Source organism: Chlorocebus sabaeus, chromosome 1 (assembly GCF_047675955.1).
Source record: "Chlorocebus sabaeus isolate Y175 chromosome 1, mChlSab1.0.hap1, whole genome shotgun sequence".
Lineage (NCBI taxonomy): Eukaryota > Metazoa > Chordata > Mammalia > Primates > Cercopithecidae > Chlorocebus > Chlorocebus sabaeus.
In genome coordinates, this window is record NC_132904.1 from 82,521,500 (window position 1) to 82,538,290 (window position 16,791).

The following is a 16,791-nucleotide window of genomic DNA, read 5'->3' on the forward strand; positions in this document are numbered from 1 at the left end:
CACGGTAACAGCACAAAGTCCGTGGGTCTTGTGTCTACAGTCACCAACTTCCGGGCTTGCGACTAAAGGGAGCCAAGCAGCTCGTGAGCGTTTGAGACCAGCTGGGTCAGCGGAAAAAGGCTGGAGAGAGCGACCGCGGCTACCACGGCGGCGGTGCGGGCCCTCGGCCGGGACTCTTCCCTGCACCGCCACCAGATGGCGCGCTTGGCCCGCCGTTCGCGGCTAAGCTAGGGCGGGTGGGGAGGGAGTGGGGAGGAGGACGTCGGTTGCCTTGGAAACGCAGGGCGCGGCACCGGCTGCGGTGGAGCGGGTGGACCTGGTCCGCTGGCTGAACGGAAGTGCAAACTATCGGCCCACGGCGGGGTATCCACCGCTGGAGGCTGTGGAGGGGATGTCAGGAGACTGGCTGGCCTCTTTTCTTGGTCCCCGACTCCTTCCAGTGTGACACTGAAGACTTTATAAGCATCCCCGGCCCACCCTCCACGGACCCCCCTCCTCCACGGGCTCCCCTGTCCACGGGCCCCCCTGTCCACGGGCGCCCCTGTCCACGGGCCTGGGCTTGCGCCGCTTCGAGATCAGCCTGGGGGTCGCGCCCTCCTGGTCTTGTCGCGAAGCGCCGTTCTTGGGCCGTTAGGAGCTGCTGGGAAGGGCTCTGATAGGCCTACCCCTCTTCTCCACCCAGGAGATGAGAAGGAGGGCAGGCCTTTTTAATCTGGTAAGAATGTCAACCCATCTCTCCACTGCGGTAGAATCCCTGGATACATTATTTGCCCTCTCGAAAGGCAGGCTCTGAATCTGATTGAGGTTTGTAACCTTCACAGTGCCCCCACACAGGCCCTAGCACACAGCAGACGCAGAGCAGACTAAGAATGCCTTCCCTTCTTGCGAGGCTTTATCACTTGACAGTTTTCCCAAAGTGTCTGGAGCCTCATAATAGCCCGGACAGCAGCTAGGACAGATGGAGGAGGAAACAGGTCAGAAGTTCAGAGACTTGGCCGAGGTTATACAACTCCGTGCAGGAGTGGGGACCAAGCTCGGTCTTGTTCTCTTAGTGCCCCTCTCACCAAATTCTGAGTCTAGTGAATGCTTTCTAAGTGAGAACCTCACATATTCTTGCATCCTTCTCAGTATCAGTGCAATGGTCTTCCCCTGTAGGTACTTCATATGTGCTAAGTGTGTTACTGATGTCTTTTACCCTCATATCCCAATTCATAAGATTGGTTTCAACTTCTTGCTCTGGATACCACAACATTCTTCTAAAGAGAACTTGGCTTCTTTTATGAATTTGTCACATTTGTACAGTACCATGTTTGTTTCCTCACTCCCTTATCCCATAATTTTCTGCTAGGCAAGAGAGAGAGTTGAAGAAGTGATTAAGAGATGGGAAAAGGTGCCCTATCTAAGCCCCCACCCCCACAAAAAAAAAAGAAAAAGAAAGATTCCTGTAATGACAGAGGAGAAAAATAATGACTGGATATTTATCAGTCTATGTGATAATGGCTCATGGATTGCCTTACAGCCACCTCCAGAAGATCCTCTTTAGACTCACTACTGCTATTTGAAGGTAGAAAGAAACCCTTTTTGTTCTCTACCATCATTATTGCATATTTTTCCCTTATTCTAATAATAATATTCTCACAGTTATTTTTCTTTTCTTTGTTGATAATTCTAAAACTGAAGGACAGTAAGAATTGGAAAAAATGTAGTTCTGGTTACTAGAGAAGTTAGTGTAATATACTGCATTTCAAACTATTTGATATTAGCAACTCTGGATCAGAAGACAGACTAATTTTAAAGCTAAGACTCCAATATAATTTGGGTACTGCAGTAGAAAAATGTGCCATGATGAAAGGATTTGCATTGGTGAAGAAAATACATGCTAATGTAATGTACCTCATCAATCATCCAAGTGAAACTTGAAAATGTCACTCATCTAGATATTTTTAAATACCTTGATTTTAATATATGATTTTAACATATTTCCAAACAAGACAAATTTTACATTTTAACACTAATGATTTTGGGCCCTATCATATATACATAATCAATACAAAAAGATGTCTCAATTTTTAAAAGTAATGCTTAGGCAGTACTATTACCACTGAATGGCTTTAAATTAATTCAGGATTTTTAAAAACATTTACTGGAGACCAATTCTAATGGAGTTAAAAATGTGTTCTGTGCAATCTCATTTGTAGTAGCCACAAAATGAATAAAATACCTAGGAACCCCCTGTCCGGTGTCATATCCCCAGTGCCTGTCCCCAGATCAAGGCCTGGGCCCCTTCAGCCGTGTCTATCACAAGCACCACCAGTGTGTCTGACAAACTGCCCTACAAAGTCGCCAACATTGGCCTGGCCTCCTGGGGATGCAAAACCCTGGATATCGTGGAGAACCAGGTGCTGGGCCTGATGTGCTTGTGGGAGCTGTACTCAACACTCCAAGCCCCTGAAGGGCACCCACATTGCCAGCTGCCTCCATGTGACCCATGGATATGGCCATCCTCCCTGAGACCCTCATTACCCTGAGTGCCAAGCTGCAGTGGTCCAGCTGCAACATCACCCAGGACCATGTGGCAGCTGCCATTGCCAAGGCTGGCATTCCAGTTGTTCGCCTGGAAGGGCAAAATAGAGGAGGAGGAGTACCTGTGTTGCACCAAGCAGACGTTATACTTCAAAGACAGGCTCCTCAACATGATTCTGGATGTCGCTGGGGCCCCCACCAACCTCATCCACACAAAGTACCCACAGCTCTTGTAGGGCATTTTTTTTAAAGTTCTGCTGCAGTGCGCTTCTTTCTTCCTATCTGTCTGAGTAGCGTCTTGCCTCATCTATACTTTGTAACTGGGGGCCAGGTAAAGCACCATGCAGAGCAGGCATTGAATAGATGTTTGTAGTTACTGACAGATTCGACGTCTATTTGTCAGATATTCTAAGTGTAACCTTCCTGGAAGATAACTGCATTTACTTTGTGAATATTTTTCTAGGATCCTCACCCTTTACTGAGAGAAATCTTCTGGGTGGTCAGGAACTGTGAATCCTTGTAAATGTTTATGAAAGTCCCCATGGCTTATAGCACATTATCAAATGCAAAAATAGATGCTGAGGTACTATCATTAGCCCATTGCAAAAATGCAGCTATTAAGCAGGCGGTCCAATTGGCTTACCAATTTTCTTGAAGTGTGTGAAACAGTGAATCTTAATAGAGTTTATGCATGAAGCATTTGTGCTTTAATGGGTCCACATTTTCACTCATATCTTATTAAAATCCTTTGCCATAAGCTGCAGTTAGGTAAGTAATTATACATTAGTCAGAAAGTTAAAAACATAAAAGCCAGGTAACTGAGGTAATTGAGCAGGATGAGGTCATTTTTCCTCCAGCACCAGATGGGTACCGCAGGTAAAAACCGTAACACTTGATCTCTTCCATATGACTTAGAAAGAGATAAATGTTGATATTTGTTTTAACTTTTAAATAAAATATTTTATGGTAAAAATTATTACTAAATAGTAAGTTATTGTTTTAAAATGAAACATTTGTGACTATGCTTTTTGTGCAACCATAAAGTTTAAAATTCTAATTCTAAAATGGAAAATAATATAAAAATTCAACTCTGCATCTGAAACAAAAGAATAATCTTTTCTTAACTGATCATTTCTGTGAATTGTGGTGGTATCATGATGACACCTTTTGGTGTGGAGCCTATTAAATTATTATCAACACTTTCATATTTGAGAGGACACTAATGTACCAATGTATTAAATCTTTTTGTTGTGTCATCTGTGTGCTTTTCAGTTGGAAAGTATTGTGGTATATTTGCATTCATGTATATGCTCAAATTAGCATACACAGTAGTGCAAACTTGGTTTGAAAAGTCGCAGACATAAAGACAGCCTTACTGGAAGTCTGAGTGTGCAGGCAGCATGTCTACAGAGAAAAAGCATGTTTTCATTTTAACAAGTTTTTCCACTTTGGAGCTGAATGGTCTACAAAGATTTACATGGATTGCCAATTCAGTGATCCAAATCAATGAAGGTTGACAATAGCAAGCCTCATGGATTAGTCTTCCCACACATCATTGTACTTGCAGCAGGCAGACATTCTATGCTTTAATTACCCAGAACCTGAAGAAGCTTGACCTGGAGAAACAACTGAAGGGAAAGAGGAAGGGGCACTATACGGAGACAGAGCTAGAGATATATGCCCTTTTTCTATATCTCAGACACTATGCTAGGTGCTTTAAATATTAGCTTATTTAATCCTTACAATAGCTCTTAGAGTTGAATTGTTATCCTTCTCGCTTGACAGATGATGAAACTGAAGTTCTTCAAAAAGATTAAGTAACCTATTCAAGGTCACACAGATAATAGTGATGGATCTAGGATTAAAGCCCATGTCTGCCTGATTCGTTCATGCATCCACTCATGTGTTCATTTGACAAGCATTTATTGTGTGTCTATTTTGCTTGGTGAGGAAATACAATAGTGCACAGGAACTACATCATTCCTACTCTCATGAGAGTTTCCAGCCATTTAAACAAATAATTACAAAGGTTATATTATATGCTTTCCACCATACCTAACTACTGATACATTTATTTAAGGCTAGGTACTTATTCTTTTAAGATTAGTGGAAATTAAAAGATAAAAATACGTTAAGGAAGACCATAATCTGAAAAGTCTACGTTAGTACCCAAACCAAACCTATGAAAGTACTCCTTACTACAAACATCTGTGAACAGTGGGTCTTGATTTTCCCTTTTAAAATGTATTTTTGATTTATTATCATTAGGTATTAAACCAATTAATAGCTGATGAGCAGTTATTAATACATTATTATTCACATTTGTAAATATCAATCATTTTAAAAGTACTTCAATGTGTGCTTTTATTTGCTCTTTATATCAACCCTGCCCAAACCTAATTTTTTTTGGATCCTGATTCGAATTCTTAAGTCTTTTGGATCCTAGCTTCTTTGTGCTCACAGAAAATTGTGGTTTTGTTTTCATTTTCTTTGAAAACTTAATAGACATTTAATTAATCTCTCCTGCCAAACACTGTGGAGAAATAAAATGATTGAAAAAGCTCAGTTCTTTGCTCTTAAAAGAGCTAGAGAGGGGCAGCAGATATAGATGAAAAACATAAGAGAAGGAGTATCTTAGAAAGTTTTGGGTGGAGGGAATGCTATACCTGGGATAAACATGGAATTCACCAGAATCAAGAATCCAATCACTTCCTGATGTTCCACCATTGTGGTGAATGTTAGATCTGGGGTCATGGAAGCAATCAGGATAGAAAGCCAGTATTAAGTCCCAGAGGTACCTTATCTAGAGTAAACAAAAGTAGGGAGGCAAAGATGGAATTTTTCACTTTTCCTATGTCTCTTTTCAAAACAGGTATATTTCTTAATAGCTAACCAGCATAATGGAAAACTCAGGGAAAGCAAATAAAAAGGATACACATTATGGGCCACCAAAAGAAGTTAAATTGCCTACCAGTGAAGCACTTCTAGACTATCAGTAAGTTTTTATTCTGAAATCCAAAAGTTGCCATAGATAAAGGGCAGTCATTGTTCAGGCTCATATAACTCCAAATGCAAACAATGCATGCAGCAGCTGCCAAAAGAATAAAGGTGGATTTGGAGGCCTAATGGCACTCTTGTGTAGCTATGCACATATTTTTAAAGGTTTTTGAAACTTTGAATAACAGTTTCAAATAGCTACAACTACTTGGACTATGTTATGAAATGAAATGAGAGCTGCTATGAAACAGGTTTCATCAATGTAGTATTGGCTCCCTCAGTTGTTTATTGGTTACTCTCACCTATGCATACAACAGCTTGCTAGCTTACCTCTTAAAATACAACACAGAATGGTTAGTTTACATTTATAGAGAGTAGAAGAGGCCGGGCGTGGTGGCTCACGCCTGTAATCCCAACACTTTGGGAGGCCAAAGTGGGTGGATCACCTGAGTTTGGGAGTTCAAGACCAACCTGACCAACATGGTGAAACCAGGTGTCCACTAAAAAATCCCAAAATTAGTCAGGCATGGTGGTGCATGCCTGTAATCGCAGCTACTTGGGAGACCGAGGCAGAAGAATTGCTCAAACCCAGGAGGCAGAGGTTGCAGTGAGCCAAGATCATGCCACTGCACTCCAACCTGGGCAGCAGAGCAAGATTTCATTGAGACTCCAACTCAAAAAAAAAGAGACAGAATAGAAGAGAAAATTTCCCTTTATGTGACCCTTTATTTCTTAGACATTCTGACTTACATTATTCCTAAATGGCTACATATCAAATCCAAATGATTTACAGAAAATTCTTTTTAATAATAATAAATTTTTATAATATCTCAATCCTAGGAGCTGGAGACAAAACCATAGGTAACATTTATTCTATGTTTATGTTTTATTCCAACAAATAGCTCCTTGAGGTACAGACCTTAGCTTTTGGCACGAGATAGGTGTTTTAATGTGTAATTCTTAGAGAATTAATAGATAAGTGTTAGTCTTTTCTCACATAAGGCTGAAATGTACTTCATTCATGTACTCATTCAATAAGTACTTGAGTGTTTACCAAGTGCAAGTCAAGTGCTGGGTACTGGAGTGTAGCAGCAAACAGGACTACATGGTCCCTGCCTTGATGAAGCATGGGAGACAGACAATAAACCATGAATTTGAGCTTTTAAGAAAGTGACAGGATGGTGTGGTGGCTCATGCCTGTAATCCCAGCCCTTTGAGAGGCGAAGTCGGGTGGATAAGCCCAGGAGTTTGAGATCAGCCTGAGTAACATGATGAAAACGCATCTCTACAAAATAAAAATTAGTCCCTGCTATTTAGGAGGTGGAGATGGGAGGATTGCCTGAGCCCAGGCCGGTCAAGGTTACAGTGAGCCATGATTGTGTCACTGCACTCCAGCCTTGGTGACAGAGAGGGGCCCTGTCTCAAAACAAACAAACAAACAAACAAAAAACCCATGGCTATAACAAAGGTACTGTGAAAGAAAACTGTAGATTGCTGTTTAACAGCGTAACTAAAGAACTTGACCTAGTCAGAGTAGTTAGGAAAAGCTTGTTTGAGAAAGCTTTGAGCTGATTTCTGGAAAAGGAACAGGCATTATGGAGACACAGAGCAGTGGCAAGCATGACTTATGGAAGACAGGAGGGTGGGAAAGAGCTTATCAGACTGGGAACTGAGAGAAGGGAGGGTGAGGGAGGCAGGGCAAGAGCAGACACTGGTGATTTAGGCAAGGATCAGATCAAGAAGAATACTTAGGTTTTTATTAGAGGAGTATAAGGTTGAAAATGGAGAGCCCATGATGCTAGTGACTAGGTCTTTGTTTAAGAGAGTTGTCATTGTTGTTTAAAGATAGAGTCTCAGTCTCTCACCCAGGCTGGAGTGTAGTAGCCTGATTATAGCTCATTGCAGTATCAAACTCCTGGGCTCAAGTGTTCCTCCTGCCTCAGATTCCTGAGTAGCTGGGATGACAGGCATATACCACCATGCCCAGCTAATTTTTGAATTTTGGGTAGAGCTGGGTCTCAAACTCCTGGCCTCAAGCAATCCACCTGCCTCAGCCTCCCAAAGTGCTGGGATTTCAGGCATGAGCCACCTCATCTGGCCAAGAAAGATTTTAGATTTTAAAATCTAAAGGAAGAATTTATTTAAAAATGTACCATAAAAAATGTATGGTGTTCTTAACAACATTCAGGGAAAATCTATCTTCTTCGGAGACCCCAATATATTCGTATGTACTTTTTAGGATGCAGTGAGTGAAGGGATCAGAACACCAAGAGAGAAGAGGCTTTCATCTGTTTCCTTTTACTTTCTGCTTGAAGTAACATTAATAACTAGATACTATTCATACTCATTTCTCAACATAACTGAAAACCTCCTTCATCTCATCTTAGGAGAAGTGGACAAAAAGCCAGACTCTATGAATGCAACCTGGTCTCTAATTTGCTCCCATGGTGTAACTGTTGACATCCAGTTAACAGCTGTTTCTCTCTCTTTTGGGTCAACCAGAAACCAGTCTTTCCCCTCTTTAACAAAGGTTTACAAAGAAGCATACATTTAAAAATTCTCATGATCCAGTGCAAGATACAAACCGAACATCTCATACCCTTGTTCTTTTGTATTTGTTAAAACTAAATAAATAATCTCATGGACTGGAACAGCCACAGTCTTCTATACCATGCTCTACTGATGACAGTTTATGCATTCCATGTGTTCCTCGGTGACAGAACTGTTGTCACATGACAAATAGCCAACACACTCCCTCTCACCATCAGAGGAAGGATTGTCCAGGACTTCCCTGGCAGCCTCTTATATCTCTCTCAGCTCCTAACAAATCAATGAGCATGTAGTAGTTAGTTAATTCATGGTTTTTGAGCAACTGAACTTTTTTCAAATTTATCCCAAGAAAAGAAAGTCATGAACTTCTATGGTTGTTTGTGAAGAGCTGATACTACCAATGTTCAGTCTATAAAATTATTGTCTCTGAATAATGATGGTTTTTATTTTCTCCTTTATACTTGTCTTGCCCCCAGTTTTCTACAATAAGTATGAATATAGATATAGAAATAGGTGACAATATGGTCGTGAGTGAAAAAATGGAGATTATGATATAGATTTTTTGAAAGTCAAGTTTATTTGGATCAGTGATTGTTTGTTTTTGAGACAAGAGTCTCGCTCTGTCACCCAGGCGGGAGTGCAGTGGCATGATCGCGGCTCACTACAACCCCCGCCTCCCGGGTTCAAGCAATTCTCCCACCTCAGCCTCCCCAGTAGCTGGATTACAGGCATGCGCCACCACACCTGGCTAATTTTTTGTATTTTTAGTAGAGATGGGGTTTTGCCATGTTGGCCAGGCTGGTCTTGAACTCCTGATCTCAGGAGATCCTCCTGCCTTGGCCTCCCAAAGTGCTGGGATTACAGGTGTTAGCCACATTTGTTTATTTTTATAAAGACAGAGTCTCCCTGTGTTGACTAGGCTGGTCTCAAACTCCTGGGCTCAGGTGATCAGCCCACCTCAACCTCCCAAAATGCTAGGATTGCAGGCGTGAGCCACTGCGCCCAGCCCAGATTTGTGTTTTTATATGGATAAGGCAGTTAGAATATTTGAAGTGAAGGAAAAAATATGGTGGGTCATTTGTGTTTGGCTCTCCCTCAACCAACTCTGAGCTCCTTGAAGACTATTCTTTACTCCTGTCTGTACCTCTAGTATCTGGCACAGCCTTATAGTATGAGCTCAGAGTTTCTTTGTTGAGTAAATGTTGTTGAATCTTGTCTGAAAGCAAAATCACACTCATGAAAACAAATACAATACTATTTTTGCCTGTTGATACAGGAAACAAATTTTTTAACTCAGTGATGAAATGTCCACCAATAAACAAGCTCTTTCTTACCCACTCTTGAGTATAAATTGTTCAAATATTCTGAAAACATCTGTAACAAAGCAATCCTGCCCTTTTATCAGGTAGTTTCATGGATATAGGAAGTCTTTCCCAGAACATAAGGTCATGAACTTCTATGGTTGTTTATGAAGAACTGATACTGTCAATACTAAATCTATAAAGTGATCATCTCTAAATAACAGTAGTCTTTATTTTCTCCTTTATACTTGTTGTCTCCCAGTTTTCTACAATGAATATGGATAGATGTATAAAAACATGTGAGTATGGTTATGGGTTTAAAGAACAAAACACAAAAATATAGGTTTTTTGGAATTCAAATGTATTTGCTTTCCTTCCCAGAATTTTCAATGAAATTGCATGGGTGGGGGGAACATTGACACATTACTAACATTTTAACAATAGTGAGAGTGGGAGAAAGATGACATATTGTCTTACTAACAATTTAATATCACTGTGCTTTAGAATTGTGCCATATCCTTTTCAAACTGCTTTAATGTATATTGGTTTATTATCACCCCACTTGCTTCAGCACCTAGTGTGACATGTCAGATTCTAGGTGGGAGAGTAGATGGGGGAGATATTAAAAAGGAAAAAGTGTATAAGGAACAATGATGCTTGAAGTCCCCATAAAGTGTAGAGTTCTGAAGTTAAGCTTCATCTGCTTCCTGGTAAAACATACCTCTTCGTGAAGCCAGAGAAGGCTGAAGTGGATTTCAAAGAGAGGCTCAGCTAAATTAGAACCACAGCTACCATGAGCTCCACAAGAGGGCCAGTGAAGCTGCCAAAACATTTAGGGCATCTCAGAATTCTCCACTGAGGCCTGCTGCTGCCACTCACATCATCCTGAACTGCTCACTCCACAAATGGACAAGAGACAAAGCCCGAGGCCATTTGCTCCTAAATGCTCTGAGGGAGGGGTGGTGGGCTTAAGTGTGGGGTTGCCAGATGTAGCAAATAGAAATAAAGCATGCCCAATTAAATATGAGTTTCAGATAAACAGCAAATAATTTTTTTAGTATAAATATGACCCATGCAATGGGGTTGGGGCTGCACGTGGTCTCCAGCCCAATCATTGTATGCCCAGTCATCACCAAGGAAAGCTCTCAGCTGCACCCAGGGAATTGGTCTATTAACGAGCCCATCTGTAGACTCCGTTTAACCAACGAAGACCACATTTTGAGATTCATTTGCCTGCTCTACCCATGTAAAGAAATAGTATTACTATATTTATAATTGCAGAAATTATATGAGTAATTTGGACATTTGCATAGGTTCTTTTCCGATAATTTTCATTTATAATACTTTTTTTTAAATCTCCTGAAAAACGGGAGGTAGAGAAGGCACTCCTTCAAAATTTTTGAACAAATGTAAGCTTTAGGTAAGAAGTCAAAGATGAGCCAAGTGTGGTGGTGCACATCTGTAACCCCATCTACTTGGAAGGCTGAGGCTGGAGGATTCCTTGAGCCCAGGAGTTCAAGCCAAGCCTGGGTAGGATAGAGCCTTATTTTCTTATTATTTTGTGGAGCCTGCCCTATCTACTATAGTAGTCCCCTCCATTTACGGTCCTTCTTATATCCTGTTATTTTTCCCCATGGTATTTTCAAAATGTGTAAACAATATGTTTCAATAGGTTTATGTGTTTACTCCTTATTATCCGGTAAAAGGTACTCCTTGAAGGCAAGGATCATGAAGGGTTGTTCAAAATTATCTCTGTAGGCCAGGCACAGTGGCTCACACCTGTAATCCTAGCACTTTGGGAGGCTGAGGCAGGTGGATCACTTGAGGCCAGGAGTTCAAGGCCAGCCTGGCCAACAAGGTGAAACCTCATCTCTGCAAAAAATTCAAAAATTAGCTGGGTGTGGTGGCGTGTGCCTGTAATCCCAGTTACTGGGGAGGCTGAGGTGGAACAATCACTTGAACTTGGGAGTGGGAGGTTGCAGTGAGCCGAGATCATGCCACTGCACTCCAGCCTAGATGACAGAGCAAGACTCTGTTTAAAAAAAAAACAAAAATACAAAAAAACCCAACTATCTCTATAATGCCTAAAACAATGCTGGGCACCTTTCCGCTCTTTAAATCTACATTGTATGTATGACTGTTTGAAAGGGAATATTGGTCTATTTAAATTGCAGAATTTTGTAACTGAAAAGGAAGTATAGAGTTCATCTCCATCAATCCTCTTATTTCTGGAGGTTAAATATCCTTAGAGAACTGGAAAATCAGCTCTAAAATTCAAGTTCCATAGTATCCAAACAGAGCGGTTTTTGACCAGTAAAGGATTTTTTTTTTAATGTTGCATTTTCTCAGTATTGGGAAAGAAAGAGCCTAGTTTTTCTCTCTACTGAGTATACAATGTTACAAATATAATTGATGTTTGGGGGAAAGGGCTAAGGATATAAGGTTTAATTCAACTGAAATTTACTAAGCATTTACTTTATGCTAGAAACATTCACATATGATTTCTTATTTTAATCCTTATGATAATATGCAGAGCTAGGTATTGTTATCCCATTTGACAGCTTGGACATTTAGGCCCAGGGAATTGACTTGCCTGAGATCATGTAGACAAGAAGTGGTAAGGGCAAGATTTGAAACCAGAGTTTCTCATTCTTTAACTACTCTTTGCTCTACTATAGAGGTACTATATTTCTGTTTTTGTTTTATTTTGGTTTTAATTGAGCCAAAGGGTTTAGGTAACACATTTCTGTTGCCTTATTTTGGTCTCAGATTTAAAGTTATAAGATTTATTAGATCATAGTGATACAAGATATACTATAAATTTTTAAAAATTATTTTATTTATTTACTTTGAGACTGGATCTCACTCTGTCGTGCAGGCTGGAGTGCAGTGGCATGATCTTGGTTCACTGCAACCTCTGCCTCCCGGGTTCAAGCGATTCTCATGCCTCAGCCTCCCGAGTAGCTGTGACTACAGGCATTCACCTCCACACCTGGCTAATTTTTGTATTTTTAGTAGAGATAGGGTTTTGCCATGTTGGCCAGCCGGGTCTGGAACTCCTGTCCTCAAGAGATCCACCTGCTGGCCAGGTACGGTGGCCCACACCTGTAACCCCAGCACTTTGAGAGGCCAAAGCGGGCAGATCACTCTATTTCTCTATGAAAAATAGAAAAATTAGCCGGGCGTGGTGGCGGGCACCTATAATCCCAGTTACTCGGGAGGCTGAGGCAGGAGAATCACTTGAGCCCAGGAGGCAGAGGTTGCAGTGAGCCGAAATCATGGAACTGCACTCCAGTCTGGGCAACAGAGTGAAACTCTGTCTCAAAAACAAACAGACAAACAAAACCAGATCCACCTGCCTCAGCCTCCCAGAGTGCTGGGATTACAGGTGTGAGCCACCATGCCCAGCCCATTTTTAAAGAGATATACTATACTTAACCCCTCAAATAGCTATCAAATAGCCTATAAGGAAGTCTTTCTGCACTATTCTATCTCTCTTTCATACCTTACAGTCACTCAACAAATACTTGTTGAGTGTTAAAGAAATGTATTTGTGCCAGGAAAGAAGTTTTTATTATTTGTAGAAGAGATAGCACACTAATGAACTTGAACCAATAGGCATACCTAGTTTACCTTAGTATTTCAAGAAGGTGAGCTTGCCCTTATAAATTCTTACTTTGTTTGTCATTTTTGTCTGAATGTTTTTAGAATTCTAGAAAGCATGTTTTCTGTTTGCCCTCTCCTAGTTTTCCTTTAGGCTAAATTATTTATAAACAATTAGAAAGTATAAAATTATAAATATAAAACATGAACAGAGATTTTTTTCAAAAAAAAAAAAAAAACCTTGAAGTTATCTCTACAATATATATTTTAGTGGGTAAAATAGATTCAGAATCATTTAGGAGAGGTTTTTGTCCCTAAATGTGTTTTCATAATACTTTTAATAATTCACTTCAAATATTTTAAAAATTTTTTATTTCCTAAGATAAATGATTCTAACACATTTTATCTTTGTTGATTCTCAGATGTCAAATAAAGAAAAATGCAGTGGAGCGATTTATGTTTCAAATAAAGACACTTAGGGAAAAAAACCAAAAATACCATGAAAGAGTGAGTAAAAAATTTAGAACCTATATATAGTCGTTAAACATGTACACTCAGACTTTAAAAACTTGTGGATTATGGTGAAATATACTGTAGGAAATTATCTTCTTCAAAGCTTGGAATTGATTGATTTACAATCTATTTAAGTTTCTTTGTACAAGTGAGGCAGGTGGGTACTGCTGTTGCCATTATATTAGTTATAATGTCAGTGGAAATTGGGTTGAATTATGTTATTTAGACCCTGAAGACACTGAATCTTACGTTCAAAATTTTAAAGCCTTGAAACTACATTTGTCTTTTGACTTTTTATTTAACCAAACTATAAAACATTGTTTCGCCATTTTAAATCTGTCTTTTTTCTTTTAGATTTTCAGAGAGTAAGCATATGTAAATGCCATTTGAAAAGCACAATCTCAGTTGTTAAAATTATTAATTGCATATTTAAGATGATATACTGTTTTTAGAAAATCAGATTAAAATCAATATCAAAAAGGTGTTATATATGACTATCGGGACTAAAGATCAACAGAAATAAAGTTTGGAAGCAATCAATGATAATTAACACAATTTATCCCTCAAGGTATCTTATGAATGAAGAAATACTGAGGGTGCCCCCTTTTAACACATTTATTTTACATGGGCCCTGAAACTTCCACAGTTAACTGTTTTATTTTGGCTTCTGTCTAAAAAGAATATATCTACAAATTTTAATAGAGTCTGGAGTCAGAGACCTGAGTTTGCATCCTGACTGTACAGCTTACTGCTGATGTCATTTTGGCCAGATTTGGTATGAGCCTCAATTTCACTCTTCTAAAATGGGGATTCCTGTCTCCCCTACAGGGCTAATGTGTTTGTTCATTCAGTAAATATTTAGTGGACAAGACAAGCCAGTAATACAACTGTGACTCTGACACTGTCACAATTCTCAAGGTTCATTCACTTGTAATAGGGACTAAAACAGAAGCTCAGTTTGGCCTGGTGCCTGAATGCAGGCTCTACATGAGATCCAGAGCACTAAAGAGAAGCGAGTCCCATCAAGGCACCCATGCACATCCTCCAGTGATCAGCACGGGGACTTGTAGATCAGGACTCAGTTGTGGAAAGTACAACAAATCAGGACTGAGTAATCATTTTCCCCTTAGCCCATCATTTAGAGCCAGAAATAGTTAAAGTTCTTGTTTCCATGAGGATTGGCTCAAGAATGCACATTAGTGGACCCAGCAGTGAGTAGCAAGGAGAAGCAGATTCTAACTATAACTCTGTATCTGAACATCATCCATTTCTTTCCTTTTATGTTGTTATTGGTATAATTTAAACCACCATTTCTTACTCATCCTTCCCTCAAAGTATATTCTCCACAGTGCAACCAGAATTACCTTTTGAATATTGTAAACCTGGTCCATTCTTTCATTCCTACTATTCCACCATGACTGCTCTAGCAAAAGTTATTAATGACCAATTTGACAGGCCCAATAGATTCTTTTTAGTCCTTACTTTACCTCTCATCTCTTAACATCCTTCAGTGGCTTCCTATTGCACAGAGAATAAAACCTATCGTCTTCACTAAAGTCTTCAGGGTCCTTCAAAATCTGACCCCTGTTCACCTCTCAAACCTTGTCTCCAGCTGCTGGTGGAGGATTTTTTGCTCCTTAGCTCAGCTAGGTCTGGGTTCTTGACTCACAGCCAGGAAGAAGTAGGCATGCAGACATGCGAAGAATGAGCAAGGCAGGAAATTTTGTTGAGTGATGAAACAGCTTTTAGCAGGGAGGGGATGCAGGGGTGGTCCCCCTACGCAAAGGCAGGAGGGCTCCCAATATGGCTGAGCCCAGGGCTTTTTATGGGTTCAGGGTAGAGAGTGTGTGCTGATTGGTTTCTGAGTATACAAAAAAGGTTAAAGTGGGCACAATAGTGTAGAAAACCAATTAGGAAAGGGTAGGTATATGTAAAATAGGTGAAGGATGAAGACCAATCAGAGGAAAGCACGCCAAACAGGAAGGTGTGTTCTCAATCTGGTTGGAGGATTTACCCAAGTTTCCAGCTTGAAGGTTGGATTTCACAGGGGACGCGCCCCATCTGCCTAGGCATTTGTCTGCCTCCTGCCTGTATCACTTCTCCACCTTTTACCACCTCTTATTTGAAATCTTGAAAAACCAATCTATTTATTTATGCCTTTACTCATGCTGTTTCCTCTTCCTGGAATGCTTTTTTCTTGGCTAGCTCCTTTTCGTTCCGCCAACCTAAGTTGGAATATTGTGTAAAATTATATCTCCATTACTAAATTGCAAGCTTTTTAGGCAGCAGCAATTCAGTGTTACTTCTTTGTTTCTCCAGAAGAGTCCAGCTTGAGTAGGTGTTCAATAAATATTTGTTGAGTTAATTCATGCTAACACTAGTAGAAGGAAAAATGTTTTGAGGTCATAGATATTTAACATGACTCATGTTTTCTCTTCAGTTATTCCAAAATCAGAAATGCCCCTCTTCTTTTCCACACATCATCTCTTCCTATGTATATTTAGTTCTGTTTGGATTATCACCTCATTTATTACCTTTCTTTCTCTCAGTATGCATTCATTGCTCCAGCTACCTCATTAGCTGTTCCATAGTTCACTCTGTCTACTTCCATACTCTCCATTCATTCTTTCATTCCTACTATTCCACCACAACTGCTCTAGCAAAAGTTATTAATGACTAATTTGCCAGATCCAATAGACTCTTTTGAGTCCTTACTTTGCCTCTCATCTCTTCAGCAGCCACTCCCTTTGTCTTAAAACCCTTTTCTCCTTTGGGTTCCAGGACCTCACTCTATCTTAACTTTTCTCCTACCTCTCTGAACATTTCTTCTCATTTTTGATTTACTGCTCTTTGCCTAGACACATCCCTTAATTATCACATTTACCAGAGTTCTGATCTCAACCCTTTTCTCTCACTCTAATTCTTTCTTGGGGTCATCTCACTTAACACTATGGCTTCAAATAACCATCTATTTGTTAATAATTTTCATATCTGTATGTCTCTACAAAAAATTGTAAAAAGTAGCCAGGTGCAGTGGTGTGCACCTGTAGTCCCACCTACTCAGGGGGCTGAGGCAGGAAGATGCTTGAGCCCAGGAGTTTGAGGTTACAGTGAGCTATGACCATGCCACTGCACTCCAGCTTGGGTAACAGACTAAGATCCTGTCTCTAAAAAGGTAAAAATTAAACAAAATTTTTTTTTAATTTTGTAAATGAAAACCATCATATGCTTCAAAAGAATAGTCATTGTGTTAAATACTTGATCTAGGAGAACTGGATTTATTTTAAGAAGTATTGTGCCAAGT

At 40.1% G+C, this 16,791-nt stretch overlaps 1 protein-coding gene across 2 annotated transcripts in view; it reads left to right on the forward strand.

Moving 5' to 3' along the window:
- The first annotated feature begins 609 nt into the window (after positions 1–609).
- The window catches only part of CCDC83 (coiled-coil domain containing 83), a 71,606-nt gene continuing 55,424 nt past the window's right edge, over positions 610–16,791 (forward strand). For both annotated transcript variants that reach the window (XM_008020391.3, XM_073020084.1), the window contains exons 1-3: positions 610–804; positions 5,396–5,518; positions 13,397–13,481. In XM_008020391.3, coding sequence (XP_008018582.1) covers positions 5,424–5,518; positions 13,397–13,481 — 180 coding nt within the window. In that variant the 5' untranslated portion in view covers positions 610–804; positions 5,396–5,423. The remainder of the gene's footprint in view (positions 805–5,395; positions 5,519–13,396; positions 13,482–16,791) is intronic.